Below are 23,791 nucleotides of genomic sequence, written 5' to 3'. Positions count from 1 at the left end.
CGTTTATTAAGAAATGATTCATTACATCGATCAAACTCCTTTATACGGTGATAAAAACAAGAAATGATTCTTAAATAATAGTTTCTGAATAAATCACATCATGGGAGTAAATTACATTTTAAAATATAATAAAATTGAAAACAGTTAATGTCATATTTAAAGTTAGTTAAATTGTAACAATATTTTTTTAATTCTCTTTTTACTGTATTTTTGATCAAATAAATGGAGCACTGTTGAGCATAATGAAAATATATATTAAAAAACACATTTAAATGATAAATAAAATTAAAATGAGCTTTCATATAAATCATATCTAGAAATCTAGTATCAATTGGAATACCACATTTTATCATGGCATAAGTTCAGATATATTTTAAATTTAATTTATATTATTTCAGTAATGAGATTTTTATTGTTAGCATAATGCATTAACTAACATCAACTAACAACACATTTTTACAGTATTATACTTTGTTATTGTAAGTTAATAAAAAAGGTAAAGCTAGTTCACATTGCATGTTTAACTTATGTTAAAAGTACAATGGTTTTATTTTGTAACTAATATTAAATGCTTTATTTTATTGTATTTTTCATTGATAGTTCTTGTTAACTTCTGCAAATGAAACATTTAGAGTAAGTTTATAAATAATTTTGAATGAATAAATTTAAGCTTTCAAAATATTTATTTTTTTGTTTTTATTAATTTTTTTGTTTGCACTTAGTCCACTACATTGCTTCATCCATCATACTGGATGAATATTTGATATTTTTGAAGGCAATATAAGTTGATGCCTTAATACACTGCCTAGATAGTCAGCTTCTTTAAAATATTATTGATATTCCACAATAATGATTAATGCTACATGTGAGAGGACCTGTTTGAGAGCACTCTATTTTCTTCACGAAACGTCTGGGGGCCTTCAGGAAAGACAACGCATACAATTTCCACCCGTCAATCAAGGCAGTCTTTGTCTCTAACATCAAATGGGTCTTATTGAAGATGTCCTCTCTGTAGACACATATGTTTATTTATTTTGCTGATATAAGTAGGGAAAAGTGGTTGGTAAGAGAGGCATGGACAAATCCTAAAACTAAGAATAATAACTAGCCGTCTAAGCTGAGAGGGAAATCTCTGGCCCACTTTCTGGATTTAGATAAAATGCATATAGTGTGTTGAGGCATGAAGCTCCAAAACATGGAAGATGACTGCAATAATAAAAGTTCTACTTATACATATAGTCCATTAAAAGTAAAGTTCACCTAAAAAGTTTTACACTAACAAAATGAATAGTTATGTTTTTAGTAAGCATGCTGATCAATTAGCCTGCTAAGCTAACATTCTGTCCTGCATCCCCTACAGTTGGCATGCTAATCAATTAGCCTACTAAGCTAACAAATCCAGTGCAAGCTATCTGGCAAATATGTTTTAAAAGCTGTTTTATTCTACTTTAGGTTGGTAGCCCCTAGTGGTGGCGACCATTGTGAGATCACATGACCTGCAAAATACGACTCTTGATACGACAAAATCTTGATTCTTCTATTACTGGACACCTTTGATGACTAAATAAATTATAGACAGTGAATTATTGTACAAAATAGCATCAGTAAAAAAAAAAAAAACAAGAAAGAAAATTCGAATGCCTCATTTTGGGTTTTGCATTACCTGTCAGCAGGACCACCTGGTCGGACATGTGTGATCACCAAGGGACGAGATCTGTGCCAATCCTCATGGGATCCACCTGTTTTAACACACACACACACACATAAATCCGTAACATGTAGTTACATCTTGCAACTATTGATTTTAGGAATATTACAAAAAAAATATTAAAATAAATGAATTAAAATTAGTGGCGACAAACCCAAACTCACCTCGCATAACAAAGCCAAAACTGTTGTCCTCTTTCTGCAAACAGATGTCTATTGTCTTGGAAATAACACCTGAGGTACTGTCTGGCGCTAAGAGGGACAACAAAGACAGTAGAGAGTCAATAACATCTCTAAATCAGTACCTTTTACTGGGCGAACGGCCATATCTGGCGGACAATCAAGATAAATAAACCCAGATGCAAACTGACATTCAGCAGAAGGTCAGCCAGAAACACTGAGCTTATTAACCAGGCAATTTATCTGTCATGCAGACTGGCTAACGATCTCAATACATCACCACACATGCCAAACTGAGACAATGAGAGACAATCACCTCGATTTATTATAATGAGAGTGCATAGATGAGCAAATTTCAGTGTTGTTAATTTACCTAGAGGTCGATCAAATGTGTGTGTGTATATATATATATATATATATATATAGAGAGAGAGAGAGAGAGAGAGAGAGAGAGAGAGTTATGGCATTAAACTCTGATGACGCAGTCTGATAGGTCCAACTAAATCTGACGTAATGACATCATTGTCAAATGGCACAGCTGATTGGTTCTCTCCTGTATTGGTAGCCAATGAGCTTGCTGTTCAGCATTCATATATATGACTAGAGCTTGTCGTAGCCGTACAGCTTGCTTCAGAAACCCTCCATCTTTCCCAGCACCACCTGTTTAGATCTGCTACGAGGGGATTAATGAATGCTATGGGGTTACTTCATGCATGTTATATTCGCAGCAGCAATATTCTTACATGCTCACAGCAGCATGTTGTGGATGTAGCAGTCTCGGTACTTCTCTGCCGCAGCAGTAAAGTAAAACTTTTAAGTAAAGTTGTGTGGTCGGAACTGCAGCTTTCGTCCTGTTATTAAAAGCATAGTTTCTTGTTAGTATTAGCTAACCAAGATCGCAAAAGTGGTCGTTAACAACATGTTTCTATGATTTTATATTTTCAGAAATCAAAGTTCCAACATTCACATCAGTATCAAACACTTCTGTGTATGGAACTACAGCTCTTGACCTGTGGTTAGAAGTATTGTTTTTTTGTTTCAAATGCCATAGTTACCAACATAGTTCAACAATTCACTGTTTCAGGAAATATTGTTTTCATCCAAACGTTGTTTGGATGGAACTAAAATTCTCGAACTATGGTTAGAAGTATAGTGTCTTGTTAGTATTAGGCAACCACGTTCCGTCATTCAACCATCATAGTTCAAAGATTTGGTGTTTCCCACAGTTCCTGTGAACATTCACTAACACTTGAAAAGCTGTGCGATTGAAACAACAGATTTTGACCTGTGTTTAAAAGCATAGTTTCTTGACAGCGTGAACAGAGGTGCCACAAAGATACTATGATTTTGGAAAACAGATGTGACTAGCCATTTAATTGCTTCAACTATGCATCATACAAGAGTAGTTAAGCAGCAAATTATGTTGTTGTACAGGAATCACAGCCCTGGGTGATGTATCGGTCCATCACCAATATCACGGTGTGGCATTTTTTGAAACCATCGCATGAGGTTCTTTAAGGATCAAAGGGTTTTTGTGTGTGTTTGTGAGTGATAAGTAAGCCATGTGTAGGGTAATATCATAAAAAAGGGCACAATGTGGTACTTTAAGACAATTCATTTGTTTTGAACAATGGTTCAGTCAATGGAGTAAATTTGGGGCATGATTATCTATTCGTATGAACTATAGTAGATGGTGCTGAAATGTGTTTTTTCTGGGCCCCTAGCAATAGAATGGCAAAAATAAAATAATAAATCAGTTGGTAAAAACGAATGTTGATATGTCCACCACTCAAACCAAAAGATTAATGTTTTAATAGCTTTTCGTAATAATCGACTGGATTACTTGTCTCTGCCTATTAAGTTGAAATAAGATAAAAGTACTTTAACATCCAAAATTTACACACAGCAGTTATCAACATGCAGCCATGCATTCTGCATTACTGTGTATAATTATATATACACAACCCCAAGTGGACTTACTGACACAAAATTACATTTTCACAATGATATTCAATCATGTGGTCGGAGATTGGCTCAGACTGGAGTACAATGACAGGATCATGCCACAAAACAGGCAAAAGTCAGAATACTCAACTTCCTACCAGGTGAAGGCAGTTCATACTCCACTTCCAACACGACACGCTCGCCGACGTTCTTCAGCAGACTGATGATCTCGTCGTGACGCAGCTTGGTCAGGTTAATGCCATTGACTGACTTGATGTAGTCGCCTACGTTGAGCTGATCGCTCCTGAGACAAATCAAAATGTTTCTCAATCTGTTACTCAAAATAATGTGTTTGTTCAAATCCCTAACACTAATATTAGCAACTGGGAGATTTGCTTTGTCATAGAAAACATTCGTATTTTGTAATTAGTGAAAATAGAGTAATTCAACAGTTTAGCTAAAATCTGGTACACCATTTTTTGTTCAACAATGTAAAAGTTGGCTTTTCCAACATTTGATGGAATTAGCTTTTTTAGCATTCAACATTCAATCCAGAGAAATTAACAAAATAACATATGACAGTCTAGAGAAGATTTCCGTCAATGGTTAAAAACATAGAAAACAATTATATTTTGAATGGACAGTAAATGCATAGTGAGAACTCCATATCTGTCGTTGAACACTCCACAGGGAGTGTGAATATGCTCATTTAGATGCTAATTAGTCAAATGAATGCTATTCATTCCCATTTGTCCTCTGAGCATACATAAGCCAGCACAATGATGCCTGACAAAAAAATGTCATCAGCCGAGATGCGCTCCATAACATGGTCATACCAGCCACAAGGAAAGAAGAAACGACTGAAGATGGAAAGCTTTCATATCAGTGAAATTAGTAAATCAAAATGAAGTATGAGGAAAAATAAATTTAACAACAATTTATCAAATTTCCTTCTTTATTTTTAAAGCTCACAACTTAAGGATGTAACACACAATGTATGTTTACATTCGCAAGCATAAGCGTAAATTAGGTGCTTCTGTGGTCAGTTTTGTCTTTCAGGTCAGCAACTGTAATGGCATTAGAACAGTTTGAATCTTGGTAAGAAACTTAGCTATAGAAAGCTAATTTGTTTAGCTTTTAGCTACCTGAATCAATTTTGTTCAATAGCAAAGGTATTTGAAGGTAATTCTCTTGACCACTTTAGTATTGAGGCTTGTTACTGCCACAGTAACATAAAAAAGCTAATGTTTAACACTTAAGTATGTAACATAACACAACAAGCACTCATTTCCACGTTAGCAAGAATTAGCATAAACTGCTGATATGGTCAGTTTTTCTTTCAGGTCAGCTACTTTCATGGTGGAACAACAGCTTGAATCTTGTTGACCAAGTTAGCTAAAATTAGTTAAAATGTTGATATATTAAGTTTGTTACCTAAATTATTCCTGAATTAATTATATTAGCCTTACAGTTTACATTAGATACGGGAAGCTAAAATTAAGTGCTTTCTGACTCTATTAACATATGTGTCACTGGTTAGCACTTTTGAAAGTTGTATGCATATTAGCTAAAAGTAACAATAAAATGCAATTTTAAGATGTGGCACATACTACTCAATTGCAGTAATGTTCTAAAAATTAGTCAAAACGCAAGCCTAATGCATCATGGTATGTTTTGCAACATTAGCAAGCATTAGCATGAATAAGCTTCAACAGTCAGTTCTCTTCTAGCTGCATGCTATCTAATGAAAACAAAACTCCAAAATAGACGTTTGTAACAATAATCTAAGTAAAAAAAAATTAAGTTGTACTTCACACTTAAAATGCAAAAAGTGCATGAACCACATTAGCAAGGATTAGCATACTTAAATTGTAGGTACAAATGTCCACCTAACCTAATTAGTTTGGCTTGCTGTTTTTCTGAGATGCCGGGTGACCACTTTGTCATTCTGTGATTGGCTGATACAGTTGATGAGTTATTGTCTGCATGAATTTGTGAGATTGCATTGATGACTTCAGCTGTAGTCCTCACCTAGCTGCCAGTCCACCCGGCCGCAGGTTGGAGACGCGCGGTTTGCCTTCCTTGTCTGTTCCGCCTGAGATGGTGAGACCTAAAGTGCTTCCCTCCTTCTTAATCAGCTCAACCAGTGTAACCCCACGCAGTTCTTCAGGCCAGAAACACAACAATACAAATACACACAGATAACAGACGAAAGTCAGCAGCATGTTATTATGACACTATCACACAAATGGTCTCCGATATTGTATTGGATGTGCAAATGAGCTGCATTTACTCCCATCTAACTAAAGATGAGAAATTTGTCAAATTCTCCATATCAAGAATGCTTGAGTTTGTTTTCTAATATTATACCCCAAAGAACTTGCATCTTCAATTCATGCTGTGACTATATGCATTTTTAAACAGATAAACCAAAACATCTATCACACACACCAGTAGTGCAGCAGAAATTGTAATGCTACACTTTCCTCTGGAATCCAGCTGCGTCAGGAAGTCTAATCTAATCAAGCCAATGAATGTGTGGGCTTAAATGTGAACGGATTGGAACTGGAATGTTATTCCAAAAGTAAAAATCTAAATGGACTTATCGAATGCCATCAGCTAAATTTTTCAAACTATGATAATTATTCCTGTGATATAAGTTCTGAAAAAGCCTTAATGGATTACGGGAGTGAGAGAAAAGTGTTTATTACCTTTAAAATATAGATTTTTTTTTTCTTATAAAAACACATGGGTTCGCTGCATGGGGCCTTTATTCATACCCTGGAGCCGTTTTATTATGAATGCTCACGCTTCTCCTGCAACACCTGCTGACTACAACAATTTAGCTTGGAATAGCCAGGATAATTTTTAATATAACTTCGACTGGATTCGTCTGAAAGAAGAAAGTCAAATACACCTAGGATGCTTTGAGAGGGAGTAAAACACAAGCTAATTTGCAGTTTTTGGGTGAACTAACCCTTTAATCTGCCATTATATATACATTGCGGTAACATTTTCTATCAAATACTAGCTTTGGCTAATTGAATTTAAAAATGTTTGTATGCAGTTAGCATTTTCATTCAATTTAAATTTGGGGTCAATACGATTTATGTATGTATGGATGTATTTTTTATTATTATTTTTATTTTTATGAATACATTTATTTAGCAAGATACATTAAATTGACCAAAAAGTAAGACATTAATAATAGTGTTACCGAAGATTTATATTTCAAGTAAATGCTGTTATTTTAAATTTTGTATTTATAACGTTATACTATACTCATTTCGTTTATAAATAATACTCTATATTACAATTTATCAAAATATATACACATATTCATATATACATATATCAAAATGCAGATACAATGTTAAAAAATATACACAGAAATGCAAAAATACAATTTCCTCTAGCACTCGTTTTGAAGGAGGACACATGTGTGTAAAGTTACAGTAGGTTTAAAAAAAAAAGGAGAAAAAAAGAATTAATGATATTAACATTCAAAAGTCACGTGTAAATTAACCTTTGAAAATGTTTGTTCTGCTTTAAGACGTCAAGATATTGAAACTTTTCCAAAGTCACACATGGAGTTTACTCAGATAATGCAATCCGTTTAAAAGAAGAAAGAGGTCTCGCATCAGCAAACGCTTGCAGCTAGCAGAATGACTCAGACAGACACTTTACAAGAACCTCAAGAAACATTTGGATAAAGCTGTAACAACACCCACAAACCCCCAGTGTTGTCCATCTCAGACAGCCATTCAAACCAATGTGGCAAGAAGAACTCAAACATCCCCGATGGGGAAAGACAGACACGATCCCTGAGATCAAGGGACGCTGAAGGAGCACTGGGAGGATGTGTGTGGGCACAAACAGACGCCATTGAAAGGGAATCAGGCATACCTGAGATGCTTTGTCTTCTGGAAGTGAGCGAGTTGTCTGGCCCCGTCGAGTCCTTGTTCCCCTTAGAGTACGGCCCATCATCTGCAGGTGAGAGACACGAGAAAACAGCCACCATAAATGTACTGTGAAAAAGCTGTAGTCAAAAAAAGTATGTTTCATATAAAGCACTGCTAGAGCATGAATCCAAAACAAAAACAAGAGTGTTTCTGGGTTATATTTCACCCCCCCCCCCCCAAAAAAAAAGAACAAATACAAATTAATTGTGCATATTTACACCCATTTTTTTATACTACATTAATAGAAAAATACATACTTAAATATTATTATTATTATTATCATCATCATTAATATCTCTTAATATTAATAGAAATATTACTGTGAAATACTAATATAATAAAATAGAAATGAATACGGAGAATGTGGTCATATATTCCATCATTATTATTACTATTATAAAGAAAATAGCAAAATAATATCTAAACTATAAATAAACTAATATACAATTTAATAATAAAAATATACAATAGGCAGTGTTACATGGCAATATATTATATCTTGACAGACGATTTGAACTTATTTATACTGTATTATATTCTCTCTCGCTGTCTCTCTCGCTCTCTCTCTCTCTCTCTCTCTCTCTATCTAGCATTAATAAAAAAAATAATAAAATAAAAACATTTATTCATATTAAATAGAATGGGATTGTATTATGACCTCTGTATTCATAGACAGATGAACTGTGTCTCTTTGACTGCAGAGAGTATTAGCACCCAGAGACATGCTAATGAGGATTTGTCATTCATGGACAGTAATAATCACAGAAACACAATCATTCTTTACAGAGAACAATTGTGTGACAAATGTCTTTCGGATTGTTTTCTGTCAAGCCAAATGCCTGAATGCACTTGCTTCATTTGGAGCAGATAAAATATTCATGAGCAGGATAGTTTTCATTTCTTCAAAGTTTCCAAATGAGGATTTCCCCCTTGTGCACCGGACTCATCAGCACTACACGTCTCTGGAGCTTTCTTACGCTTGGTACAATTTACTTCATATTTTCACACCAGCAGGACAAACACTATTAATGTATTCAGCCGAAAGAAAGGTAACACCTGTTGCCATCATTGTTATTATAATTATAAGCTCATAAACTTTCACTTGTGTTCCCTTTAAATCAAAGAAAAATCTTTAAGGAATAAATCATCTAAACTTAAAAAGTCTGTCGTTTACTCTCCCTTAAATGTCAATCCATTGACAATTATTTATAAACGGGACATAATAGTTAAATAGTTCTTTAAAAAAAAACAACAACAAAAAACAACAACAACAAAAACAAACAGCAACTAACATAAAATGGAACAAAAACACACGCACAAAAAAAACCATACAAAATTAAATAAAACACCACAACAAAAAACAAAACATATTAAAATTAAACAAAACCTAAATAAAATAAAACACAGACACAAATAAAAATATTAAAAAAATTTTTTTTGCTAATATCCAAGCTGCTTTTTTCCAAATAAAGTAAACAACAAATGGAGATGGCAAGCTCCAAAGCTCCAAAAAGGACAAAATGTTGTATCACAGAAAAATGTAGTAACGTATCATAAGACTTAAGACTTAAAGTATTGTGCATTTCACTAGATTTAGAACTTGTTTTTTTTGTTGTTGTTTTTTTTTTTTATGAAAAAGAGCAGCTTTGACATTCTACTAAACATCTCCTTTCGTGTTCCAACTGAAGAAAGTCAGTCACTGGGTTTAGAATGACCAGAGGATGAGCAAATGATGATAAAACTTTAATTTTGAAGTGAAATATTTAATTTGGACAAACAAACTCTCACGAGTGCATTACGATAAAGGGAACCAGCACTGAATGAAGGATCTGGCAGAAAGTAGGAGTGATGGCTCTGAGATACCCTCATCTGACTGAGGTCATGCTGCATGAGGCAGTAAGGGTTTGTTATCAGAAGATTAGTCTTGCATAGCCAGATCTTCAGACTGATGGCTGATGTTCTGGAACTCATGACATCTTTCAGCGTTTGACCGACATATCAAACAACCAATCACAGTTCGTTTCAAAATGTCTCTGCCACATGCTAAAGTGTAGTTTTAAGCATGGTTGTTCAAAGCACACATATATATCTGCAAGATGTCTGTTAAAGAGTGATTCATCTTGAATGCATATGCCATGTACAAAGATATAATAAATGTCTTTAAAAATCAGTTTTACATTCAAAATCATAAATCTTAAAGAAATTTTCTAAACATTTATTTAATGTCTGACAGGAAATCTTCTACAGACATTTTGCAGATGTGCAAACACACAGAAAAAAATACATCTTTCAGATGTAAATGCGCACATTAAAACAGACTTGGCTGTTCTGAAGGGTTTTAGCATGATTGGCACATTGTTATATAGTTGTTTGCATGTTCCGTTGGGTTTTATGCTCTTTTTAGAAGATTTGTACATAAAAAGGTTAAGCAAAACAAATGTGATTTTTTTCTGAGAAACTTTTATACACATACTTAACTGCAGATACACGGAAATGGCACACTATGCGGTACAGTACAAATATTTTGAGATCCTAAAATATTATTTTTCTTTTCTGAAGTTGCTAACCCTATTCAGGTACTGATTTACCATGTTTAAAAAATGTAACGTTGCTATATTGTTAAGGTGTTCTGAGGTGGTTTGTAGCATGATTAGCACATTACGTTTGAGGGTTTTTAACATGATTAGCATGTTTAGCAAGTTTAGCATACTGCAATACTGCTTTTTAAGGTTTTCTTTTATTTATTTTTAGCATGGTTAGCATGCTAAACTGTGTTTATGGTTTTACTGAGGGGTTGGTTGCATGATCAGCACAATACTGTTTTTATGGTTTACTGCAGAATTTGTTAGCATCATTAGCACATTACAGCTTTTATGGGTTTCTGATGTTTTAGCATGATTAGCACATTACTATACTGCTTTAATGGGTTTCTGATGTTTTTAGCACGATTAGCACATCACTATACTGCTTTAATGGGTTTGTGAAGTGTTTTTAGCATGATTAGCACATTACTATACTGCTTTTATGAGTTTTTGATGTTTTAGCATGATTAGCACATTACTATACTGCTTTTATGAGTTTTTGATGTTTTAGCATGATTAGCACATTACTATACTGCTTTAATGGGTTTGTGAAGTGTTTTAGCATGATTGGGACACTACTGTACTGCTTTTATGCTAATGGCCCATGTCAAAGAAGCCAACCCTCAAATTTCAATTATATTCAGGTCTCTAGATTGTTTTGTTCCCTCCTTTAATGTCAGTCTATTTTATATTTTTCATAAATAGGTTGCGTTGCAAAGTTTATCACTTAGGATGTCTGTTCTAGGAAACACCACTAAATATCATAATTCAAACTACAGTCTGTTTTGACTGTTTGTTCATTTAACTGCACGCCTCAAAACACAACCTCATTATGACACGATGCAGTAATACATTCAAGCTCCTTCAGTTGAAAATTCCCTTATGTAACGTTGTGTGACCAAACGAAATAAAAAAGGAATAAAATACCTTGTGCCACTCGCCAAAGGAGGACAGAACGAGACCAGACAAGTGTTAAAAAATATACATGCCTTCGTGAGAATGCGAGGACAGTCTGCGGGGCGCAATCTAAAGTGTTTATTGTTGCATTTGTGAAAGCTATTACTGACGGCTCAACGGTGAGATTAGCCTCTAGCTCTAGCACAAAACCAAACCAACGAAACTCCCTCCCAGCTAGCCGGCTGAAAACTCTAGCATATTGGCATTCCACGTGATGAGCAGCATCCGTCTAATCTGCGTGCTCGAGGGTTTTGGAAACCTTCACGAGTCACCTATCAAAGGAAGAGATTTAGCTGTGACGGGTACCTAAATCGCAAAACACAGAATCATCTGGTTTTATCATGCACCGAAGAGCCACTGAACAAAAATAGGTAAAGAAATAACAAAAATTAATCCTGGCTTCTACTCAAGGGCCTAAAAGGAAACTGATTAGGCTACAAGCATAAAGAATAAATCAATACAATTAACCGTTTGAACGACAGAAAATATAATAATAAATATTGTCACTCTAAATGCACTACTAATAAATGCACATTATAGAACACAATACTAAATAACTATAACAATATGCAGATCATGATACACCAGAAACTTTTGTATGCATTGTGAATGTAAGATATTCAGCATGAACACCATTCAGCAACTTTTTTTTAAGGTAAACTGCTCCAATGAATAGCTCTAATTGCGATGAGGATATGGTAGCTATAATCTGAGAGAGCTTGAGTCTTTCTTTGTTTAAACTCCGCATGTACTCCGGTAATTACTCCCCATTATCAGCACAAAACAGCCAGAAGCTTTACCAGGAAAGGAACCTGCAACTTGGGTGATATGAGCTACACAATACTGATTGCAAAAACACACACCTCACACATTCAAACATCCCAAGAAACAGCCAAAAAATGCACAAACATTATAATAACTAATGTTGCAAACTCAATGCACATCCACAAACACATTTACATACAAAGGCTTCTCTTGTTCAGGGTACAATCGATCAAATGATGTTATGGTCTTGGCTGATCAATGATGCAAAGCAACTATAAAGTGCAAGACAAACAGAAGGGGCCATTTCGGAACACATCTTTGTGATAAAAATATGGAATAAATGTCTAAGATGTTTTATCTTGTTTTATTATTTTTAAGTTGAACTTCTTTTAACTTAAGCTCTGCTTTTTTAGAACGTTGATGGTCGAACATGTCCATCTAGTCAGCGCATGTTTACAGAGAACTTTCACCCCAAAATGAAAATTTGATTTACTTACCTTCAGACATCCATTTTTTCTTCAGTAGAACAATATAGAAAATTTTAGCTAAAACCGTGGTCCTAGGTTATTCATAAAATACAAGACAGCAACTACTGTCACTTTGAACATAAAAAAAGTAAAGCAAAATTAATACCAATGGCTCTTGATGATATATTGAGGTCTTATGAAGTGAAATTATCAGTCTGTGCAAGAAACTGAACATAATTAGCAAAATTATTACCTGTACCTGTATTACCTATCAAATGATGCTGGTTTTTGTCAACTCATTCAGCGTGCCAATTACTTCAACAGTCACTGAACTGAGGAAACAGTTTGACTCGGACCGATATGTGAACAAAGCACTTGATTGAAGGGATGAAATACACATTTTTATGTTTCTTATTGTTTATGTAAAAACGTGGAGTTCATTAAGACTAGTTGATTAACTTTATATGCTTAAAACAGGTAAAACATCCATGTTTCACATTGGGTGCCTTATTATTATTTTTTATATCGTGCATACCTGACGTCATTCTTTGATTATGTAAGCAAACTGGTGAATCAGTTATTTGACTCGGTTCACTAAACACTTAGGTTCACAAAAAAGAATCAGAATCCCCCGTTTGCCTGAGGCTCTAAACTACAGGTAATAATGTTGTAAACAATGTTCCGTTTCTTGCACAGACCAGTTTTTACACTTCATAAGTTATCAATATATCATCAGGAGCCATGGATATTTACGGCGCCCGGGAGATAACATGGTCAGTTCACTTAGTTTTGTCGCGGCCACAACATAATAACTCGTGGGAAAGTGAAATGTTGTGGCCACAAGATCATTTTGTCGAGGTAATGGCATAACATACGACATAAGGATGACGTTACGATGATCTTGTCGCCATGACATAAAATGACGTTCCCATGAGTTAATATGACGTGCCCACGAGTTAGTATGTTGCGGCCACGACAAAAACTACCGTATTTTCCGGACTATAAGTCATACTTTTTTTTCATAGTTTGGCTGGTCCTGCGACTTATAGTCAAGTGCGACTTATAGTCAGATGCAACTTATTTATCAAAATTTATTTGACATGAACCAAAAGAAATGAACCAAGAGAAAACATTACCGTCTCCAGCCGCGAGAGGGCGCTCTATATTGCTCAGTGCTCCTGTAGTCTACACTGAAGACATAGAGCGCCCTCTTGCGGCTGTAGACGGTAATGTTTTCTCTTGGTTCTTGGTTCTGAATAAATGTGACTTATAGTCCGGTGCGATTTATATAATTTTTTTCCCTCGTCATTACGTATTTTTGGACTGATGCTTATACTCAGGTGTGACTTATAGTCCGAAAAATACGATAAGTAAATGGACCATAGCATCTCTTGGGCAACGTAGATATTAATCTTGTTTTTTTGAATTGCTTTCATTTTTATTAATTTTTTGACTATTTAAGTAATATTGGTAGGTGTTGACTTGCATTTTATGAATCATCAAGGACCACAGTTTCAACTAAAAATCGTATTTAATGTTTTACAGCAGAAGAAAAAACATTTTTTTCGTTATTGCGACATTTATATTCACATCGTTTTATCCTTTGAATCATATGCATCATCAATGATACAAAACAAACACAAGAAGCCATTGACCCAGAAGGCATTTTTGCTCTTAATGGAAAGAAAGAATAAATTAAAAATGCCATGTCATGCAAGATCAGTTTTAATCTCTTTTTCTTGAAAGAAAAATGTTTATATTCAAAATTGCTTTAGATCCTTTATACCATGTATAAATGTGTTACAATACTGTTTGGCAGCAATAAACAACCTACAATTCCACCATATCTACAACAGACATAAGCATAAAGTTTACATTATAACTGACAACCCTCACAGCCAGGGATATAATAAAAAATAAAATAAAAAAAGAAGAGAAGGGATAAAAAGAGAGAAAAAAATAATATCAAAAAGCATGCACTCAGTTATTTAAACCTACTGGAAAAGGCTTTTTAAAATACTGTCACATCTAACCGCCGTAATCATTCAGGGTCTCACTCAGAGACGCATCTTGGAGCTTAAACCGTACCGACGGGGGCGTGTGTGTTCTAGAACATCATGGTAGTGAGGTTTCACCACACTTATGTCTCGGCCTCTGAAATTAAAGTTATTTGAAACCAGGTGGAGGTGAGTAGGAACCGGCATTTTAGATCCAAGCACATCTGTGCAAGCACTGATGCAGGTTGCCGTGCAAGCAGCACCACGGTACGTTGTCATTATGCATGCTAACACCATGGGACAATGGGAATTTCGCAGAGTTTCCGGGCATGAATATACTGGTACTGGATGTTTTCCGGACTATTTGGGTGTAGGGAGCTGGGTCATTTTAAGTTCACCATTCCTGAGAGATGTTCCTTGAATAAGTGTACTTCTAGAAAACTTACTTCGTTACAATTGGCCAATGAGCCAAACCTTGTCTTTATTATGTTCTTAAAGCTTTCTGAAAGCCAAAATCTTGATGGAAGGGTACTTGGTAAAAGGATTAATTGCCTTTAAAAACATTCACCCCACCACCGTTTTGTTTTAAATATCCATTTGCTTAATGCAATGCAATAATGCTTAGCAATATTTAGAGGTACATTAACCCAAACCGGTACTTTAAAGTACACCATTAAGGCTCACATCTGCCAATCACGTCCTTTCATCTGTCCACAGCTGTCCTTTTAAATATGCATTGGATGTGCTTTGGACTACACAAATAGGATGGCTTTTAAAGCAAGCATGCTAATTAGCATTAGTGTGAGCAAAAGTGAAGATTTAATATTGGTTACAAAACCTATTGTGCTGCACCTGGTTTTAAAATGTAGGTGGATACTTCATGTCTGTTTTGGCTAGTGTGAGCATCCAGGCCAGGATTTCTATATTGCCCAAAATATCCAAGTTTTGGTTTCCTGTTTTTGTACTTGTTAAAGTTAAAGACTGAAAAGTAGTTTGACCAACAGCATGCATGCATTGTACATAATCGACCAGTCATGGCGTGTAAGAAGGTGGGATCTACAGATTACATGGTTAGCTTAGCAATGTGATAAAACCATGGTTAATTTTCGTAAGAGACATAATAGGACTCTCACACTGAACTGCTTGTGTTTTTAACAAACCCATAATTATATCAAAATTTCACCATCCAGTTAGGCTCATCCACCATAACTTCTTCAAAAACCGCTAGAAACCTTGGAGTTGTGATTGGTGATAAGCTGAATTGTTCACACCACATTGCTAAAACTGTTCGGTCCTGCAGATTTGGTTTATACAACATTAAGAAGATCAGACCCTCTCTTTCAGAGCATGCACAACTCCTTGTTCAAGCTCTTGTTCTGTCCAGGCTGGACTATTGCAATGCCCTCTTGGCAGGTCTGCCAGCCAGTTCTATCAAACCTCTACAATTAATCCAAAATGCAGCTGCAAGATACATTTTTAATGAGCCAAAAATAATACATGTCACACTTCTGTTTGTCAGTTTACACTGGCTACCAATAGCTGCTAACAAAAATTCAAGGCATTGATGTTTGCCTACAAAACCACCACTGGCTCTGCACCCATTTACCTAAATTTGTTACTTCAGACTTACATGCCCTCTAGAAGCATACTCCTGAAAACTACATAGCTTTTATGATCCAGGAAAACTGTATCCTTGTCACAAAGCTTGTTTCATATTCACCAGGAGTTTCTTGTTCTTAAGACAGAATATTAATTGAGCAAAGAATTATGGATCATTCTCCCTGAGCTTTTGAGTGAGACAAAATGCTCTAATTCAAGGCACGTTTAACACTCGCTTGCCACAGTGCTACAAATGTGTGATGATTTTGCCCATTATTATTTAAAGAGTTATACTTCAAAAACATACAATTACACCTAGTCCACCTTCAATCGCCATAACTCACTTTCCCCTAAATAACTCAACACAACAAGCAAAGCAGCATCTGGACAAACAAGGCACAATTAGTATAATGAGCGGTTTGAAAATGCCAGCTATGTAAATGGGAAATTAGTCACAGGAAAGACAGCGAAGGAGGACGCTGTGCTCCTCTACATTAAAACTCGTGTCAAACCATTGTGTGGGCGGCGGAGAAGGTGGCTGTTGACGTAATCATTGTTTGTTCGAGTGGACGGAGATGCTTCAAGATGGATTATTTAATTGCAATTATCATTTATATTCAGCGTTATTAGGCTCAATTAAATATTGGCTTTTATAAGTTTTAAAAAGCTTGCTTGCTGTTAGGACGCACTTTTGCAAAATGAAAATGCCATTTTGAGATCACACGAGAAGCCAAAAATTATGCTATTATGACATTGACTTTTGATCATGAAATTAAATGAATCGTGGCTTTATCATATATTCTCATCAGATAAAAACAACATTTTTATCCACAAAAAACAGAAAAAGATTGAAAAAACGGATTTGTTTGACATAAACCGTGCTTCCTCATACCGGCGGCCATATTGAGGTCACATGATAAGCCAAAAATTAAATGAATCGCTGTCTCTCTTTAAAACCCGCTTTTATGCTACTTTTAATCATGGAATAAATTACTCATTGCTGACTGTGAATTGAGTACTCTTAATTGAGTACTATATCTACAATAAAATCGGTAAAGGAACATTTGATTTCGCGGGATGCAGTATCCACACCACTAGGTGTCAGTATAATCTAAGACAACGGTTATATCACAGCCAAATTTACTTCAATATTTGACAAGAAAAAAAAAATAGGATGTGATTTCTTTAACATTAATTAGTAACATTAGTATCAGTAACATTAATTTCAACAAATTTACCATCAATAGATTCAGAAAGTCAAAGAAAAGAAAAAATACGCAGGAGGGTGCGAAGATGAATAGCTTAAACCAATAAAACACACAGATGGTATCAGATGGAAGGATGTTGAGATGTTTTACAGGATTGTAATTGTCGACAATATTTTGGGAGAATGTAACCTGGCTGTAGTGCGTGTAGAACTGAAAAATAGTTCAAACTCAGATAACAAGAAAGGCAAAGCGTACTTATGGATGATGAGATTTCTCAATCTAAGCTAGTGTCTGAGCATCATTACACACACAAACACTCTCACACGCAGTCTTTGCGTCTGTGGCCCCCGCTGGGAGAACATTAAACTGAGCTCTGTTGCATGACGCCTTCCTCTGCTCCTCTTCATTAGATCAGCGTCCCCTGACTCGCTCAACGGAGCCCATAAATATGCTTTTCATCTAAAAACACTGTGTCATTCATAAGCAGCAAAAAAAGCTCTCACAGCGGGAGTCTATATACATGTTACTGTATGTCGATTTAAATGCATGACACTGCAATTATAACATATAAAGACCGTTTTATGCATTCATTATTTATGACCCTTCATTGCCATGTAACGGTGGCTTCAGGAAAGAAGTCATACACATTATATACTCTTTACACAAAGTGCTTTGGTGGTACAGTGATGTGTCAGATGGAAATACCATGGTACTGGATGAATACCGTATTTAAATATCAGAGAATTTACATGGTACTCCAAGGTAGGCCACTTCAAAGAAAGAAATGGCAAGTAATTATCTGTCAAGAACCTGTTCAAGCTGTATTTCACTCTAAAACTAATAACAAAAAGACAAAGAAATTATATTTTGCAAAAAAGAAAATGATTTGAATTTTTGGGCATTTTTGTGACATTGTTTTGATATTTTACTCCTTTGATGTTTAAAAAATAATATACATTTTAGTTTTTATATATTTATATTATTAATTTACAATAAAATATAATAATTATATAATATTTTTTAAATTATATTTTTTAATTGATAAAAATATGCATTTTTAAATCGGCATAAAATGTATGGATTACAACAAATACTACAATAATATTATTAATAAGATACACAAATATATAGTACCAAATATATTTATTAAAATCTGTATAATTCTTTTCAGAAAACATAAATTACAACAAACACCATGCCAAGATATGTTCTGAAAGAGTCCTTTAAATAATTACTTAAATGTTTACTGTAATGCATCATTTAAATATATCAATATATTTTTGTTGTGTTACAGTTTGATTTCTCTGCATTAGTAATGCTAATTTCCTGATAGGGGTACATGCGTTACATTTTTTTCTTTCGATTTTGGGATGAAATATGACCTGGAAAAGTATAAACAGATTTCGTGAAGTTTACCATTGTACCATATCCAAAAAAGAAACATGGTAATACTACAGAACTTTGTTGTAGCACACATACTTAAAAGATAAAATATGTAATTTATACCATTACAGCCAATCGAAAAACTATGAGCATGTATAAACTTTGACAATATCTCCAAAAACACTCTAATCAGGACAACATATATTCAGCTTCAGCCTCACAAGTCCTGAATGTCATTCATTAGTCCTTAAAACACAAACAGCCATTAAACTTTAAGACACTGTAGAATAAACCAATCATGTCATAATAACAAGATCAAACAGACTACCTTGACAAGCAAACTCTGGCTGAACTTCAGCTCATGTCTGTCAGATTTCCCTGTGCTGAGAATCACACACAGCTCTCCCTTATACAACTAAAAGATCCACAACCAATCCTGAATCCAGTAAAGAGCAATTCTCACCAAAACTGGTCTTCACTTCTCTCCGTAGCCCACAGAGCATGTTGGCTTGCTTGATTCAAACACACACACACACACACATACACACACCAATTGAGAGACAGAAGCACAGCTCTGAGAGCAGCAGAAGCAAGAGCCCCCCTGTCTGGTCTCACCCTTGGGCTCTGTCGTGTGTGTGTGTGTGTGTGTGTGTTCTCTCTCTCTCTCTCTCTCTCTCTCTCTCTCCCCGAACTCTATGCAAGCTGCGTTTTTTGCCATATGAGGCTGTACGGTTCCTCCTCCCCTACAGATTTTTGGTTTCTCCTTTGATTTGCTTCACACAGATATAAATCTCGGAGCAGAATGAGAGCTATTCATTCTGAATGTGAAAGACAGCTAAAAACGCTCAGCTTGAAAGAGAAACAAGTGGACATTTCTGTTTTCTTCAGGCTATTGTCTCAGGGTCATTTTCAATAAAAAAAAAAATTAAAAATTAAAAAAGTGCAGGCTAATTGAATGAAAATTCTTTTAATTTCACATGAAAAGATTACTGCTGAACTTTCAAAAAAAAACTGTTTGCCCACCTCAGGCTCAGAGTGTCAGGGAATGGTTACTTGATGGTTTTTTCAATCTTAAAGGGTTAGTTCACTCAAAAACGAAAATTATGTCATTAATGACTCACCCTCATGTCATTCCAAACCAGTGAGACCTCCGTTTATCTTCTGAACACAGTTTAAGATATTTTAGATTTAGTCTGAGAGCTCTCAGTCCCTCCATTGAAGCTGTGTGTTCGGTCTGCTGTCCATGTCCAGAAAGTTAAGAAAAACATCATCAAAGTAGTCCATGTGACATCAGAGGGTCAGTAAGAATTTATTGAAGCATCAAAAATACATTTTGGTACAAAAATAAATGAAAACTACGACTTTATTCGTCATAGTCTTCTCTTCCGTGTCTGTTGTGAGCGAGTTCAAAACCAAGCAGTTTGTGATATCCGGTTCGTGAACGAATCACTCAATGTAACCGGATCTTTTTGAACCAGTTCACCCAATCAAACTGAATCGTTTTAAACAGTTTGCGTCTCCAATACGCATTAATCCACAAATGACTTAAGCTGTTAACTTTTTTAATGTGGCTGACACTCCCTATAAGTTAAAACAAACCAATATCCCGGAGTAATGCATGCACTCAAACAGTAAATTGACTGAACTGCTGTGAAGAGAGAACTGAAGATGAACACTGAGCCGAGCCAGATAACGAACTAAAGATTGACTCGTTCACGAGTCAAGAACCGGTTGATTGGTTTTCGGATCAATCGTTCAAGAACGAATGATTCGTTCGCGAACCGGACATCACTACACTGCAGTGTTGTAAACGCGCTCACAACAGACATGGAAGAGAAGACAATGGTGAATAAACTCTTAGTTTTTGCTATTTTTGGACCAAAATATATTTTTGATGCTTCAAAAAATTCCAACCGACCCTCTGATGTCACATGGACTACTTTGATGATGTTTTTCTTACCTTTTTGGACATGGACAGTATACCGTACACACAGCTTCAATGGAGGGACTGAGAGCTCTCCGACTAAATCTAAAATATCTTAAACTGTGTTCCGAAGATGAACGGAGGTCTTACGGGTTTGGAACAACATGAGGGTGAGTAATTAATGACATTTGGGTGAACTAACCCTTTAAAATGTAGTTCTCGTCATACAAAGCAGTGTAAAAAAAAAAAAAAAAAAAAAAAAAAAAACAACAACACAAAAATAAAGTGTAAAAAGAGTTATACTTCATCTAATTGTAAAAAAAAATAATAATAAATTAAAAATACTGCTGTTTTTGTATTCTAACTTAAGTCCGTTTTTAAAGTTATCCGAAAAGTAAATCACAACTACATCGTTTCAACCTGTTACTATACAATTCAAATTTCCATACTTACACATAAATAATCTAACCATACAATTTGAAACCTACATTATTTCAACCCTATTTTTACCATATTTTAAATTTCCACAGTAAATTTTAGATATAGATAAATATTAGATCGATAAGTATATGCATTTTCTTAACATAAAATGGATTATTTTTACATATTTGTGAAATGACACACTTAACATAGTCATATCTATCAAATAATGATTAAGTTCAGTGGCCTGCTATTTTTTTTTAAGTATAAATCATGACAAAACAACTATAACACCATTTCCACAGAACAACCCTTCAGTATTAATCATCAAATCCAATGAATGTGATTCCACCTGCCTGATTAAATGACCGAATTTAAACTTAAAAGACTCAAGAAAAGACATATTTATGTATTTCCAAACACAAAGACCTTTTAAATTTGTCTATGTGGTTTCAAACAGTATCAAACTCTTTGTAAAACAACTGTTGGGGACACTCAACAGTTCTGAGACTAAAAAAAACTTTACAAAAAAAGAAGGCCATTATTTCCCTCTTTTTCTCCCCCGGGCCCCTTTCACATGGATACCAACAATCACAGCAAGAAGCTCCAGCTTCAAACCATTCCTCCGTCCTCTTCAGCCGCTTCCCTGAGCAACTCTGAATCAGCTCTCTACCGCTTTTTTCTCTGTGTCCCCCACAACCCATCGTGCCCCTCTGACACCAATGACAAATAAAGCCTCTCTCTCTCCCTCTGCCCCTAAATATCAGCACTTTATATATTTGAAGAATTACAAAAAAAGAATCGTACAATATTAACATACTGGCAGCATATAAAATGAAATCCTTTTGCATTCATACTAATTCAGAGTTGTACGAATTATCTGACAACAAAGGATTGTTGGAAATAAAATAGTATAACAACAATACTAAAATACTAAAACTATAGATCATACTCTAAGTAATCAGGGTATAGTTCATATTATTGATCTTTTCAAAGCACAAATGCCTTCTGAAATTGTATGCTTAAAATTTAATACCAAATCAAAATTGCATTGTGCCCAAACTCGCTCCGTGGAGAACCCCAAAACCAGATCAGAATGTGAATGGGTTTTTTGTTCCAGGTGGCCCTAGTTCATGTTCCAGCCTCGGGTTGGTGAACATCTAAATATTTCAGGCTACTTCTGTTACAAACTGGCACTCACAATCCTATGATGCCTTGGAGTACATTGATAATGACTCCAAAACAGGATGCATGAATCTTTTAAAGAACTCATTAAAAGTGTGATAGAGGCTAAGCTAGAATGCTATGCTAACAGTATGCTAAGATAGTATAACAAATGGTTTGCTTATCATAGACACTGGATTTGAAACAGTCTGATGAAATCTAATGTGATGGTCATCTCTCTCAACAAAAAAACATTACCTCGATGCAAGCATTTGATGTGACTTAGGATCATTCATCAGACGGTCTGCCATCCATCAAAGAATAGGAGAAAAACATACAGGATATAGAGAAGTGGGGCAGAATATAAAATAATCCAGAGGTGGGAGATACAGATATGCATCTTCGTCACACATTGCTTTTATAAAGCTCATTAAAGATTCAAGGCACTTAAGATTTTTAAATAACCTATTAATATGATTTGTAATATAGAACATTTGTAACAATGTACTATAAAATTTCTCATTGGCTGTGTTGTTTAATTAGACATAGTGTGTTATCTAACTTTCTGATAGTCTTTTTGAGGTGGCATTCCAGTCGTTTGAAGAACGTTACATCAGGGACATGAGTATGTTCATATCAATTCTGGGTCCCACAGAGGAATGGTTAATGATGCAATTACAAAAGACTTTTACAGAAGCTATTCGATATATTGCAAATTAACAGTTTCAGGGACTCCCACGAACAGCATTAAATAAACACTTACAAAACAGAGAGATATAGGGACCCACTTTATGTTAAGTGGCCTTAACTACTATGTACTTACATTTTAATTAATAATTTATTACAATGTACTTATTCTTTACATACGTTTTTACATTGTACTTATATTTAAAAAAAAAACTACATGTAATTACATCTGTATTTAATTTCTGTAATTACATTTATAATTACACTGTTGACCCATACTTTACACCTTAACCCACCCTTAAACTTACCCATACCTCCAACCCTCTCCTTAACCTTACCCCATCCCACCTCAATAGCAGCAAAAGTGTTTTAAAACACAATATGAACACAATAAGTACATTGTACTTATTTTTTATGTAAGTACATAGTAGTTAAGGCCACCTAATATAAAGTGGGACCCGATTTAGTGATTAGCAAAATAAATAAAAAAGAATCTTAAAGAATTTAAAGAATCAGCCATTAAGATAAGAAGCACTTCGCTCTTTTTCCCATGTTTCCCTCATATTCCCTGAAATTAAAGCTGTTGTTGAATCTCTCGCCTCTGTGCCTATAACACACAACAACCTGACACAATGAGGGCAGGCAGCACACGCGTCTCCACAGCTTTAAACATTTTCGCTTTCCGTCTCCATGTTGTTTTGTACGGCTCTTCCTGAAAAAAAAAAAAAAAAAAAAAAAAGAAGAAAAAAAAACCTTCTGGCATAATCTGGATTTCTTTTGAACAGAGGGAAGCTCAAAGAAGAATTAGGCAACAACTAAAACCTTGTTGCTTAGCAGTTTTAGCT

General features: G+C 35.0%; 1 protein-coding gene across 5 annotated transcripts in view; it reads right to left on the bottom strand.

Annotated features, from left to right (window-relative positions):
* The window catches only part of grip2b (glutamate receptor interacting protein 2b), a 143,981-nt gene that overhangs the window by 32,214 nt on the left and 87,976 nt on the right, over positions 1-23,791 (bottom strand). For 4 of the 5 annotated variants that reach the window (XM_026236253.1, XM_026236254.1, XM_026236255.1 and 1 more), the window contains exons 2-6: positions 7,738-7,818; positions 5,863-5,995; positions 3,990-4,135; positions 1,873-1,959; positions 1,664-1,739 (exon numbers count right to left, since the gene is read on the bottom strand). In XM_026236253.1, coding sequence (XP_026092038.1) covers positions 1,664-1,739; positions 1,873-1,959; positions 3,990-4,135; positions 5,863-5,995; positions 7,738-7,818 — 523 coding nt within the window. Of the gene's footprint in view, positions 1-1,663; positions 1,740-1,872; positions 1,960-3,989; positions 4,136-5,862; positions 5,996-7,737; positions 7,819-19,214; positions 19,391-23,791 lie in introns of those variants that run through there. The other variant, XM_026236258.1, reaches the window with a different exon arrangement.

Source organism: Carassius auratus, chromosome 47, assembly GCF_003368295.1.
Source record: "Carassius auratus strain Wakin chromosome 47, ASM336829v1, whole genome shotgun sequence".
In the NCBI taxonomy this organism is placed as follows: domain Eukaryota; kingdom Metazoa; phylum Chordata; class Actinopteri; order Cypriniformes; family Cyprinidae; genus Carassius; species Carassius auratus.
The sequence above is the reverse complement of the archived record's forward strand: the minus strand, read 5'-3'. Positions and strand labels throughout refer to the sequence as shown.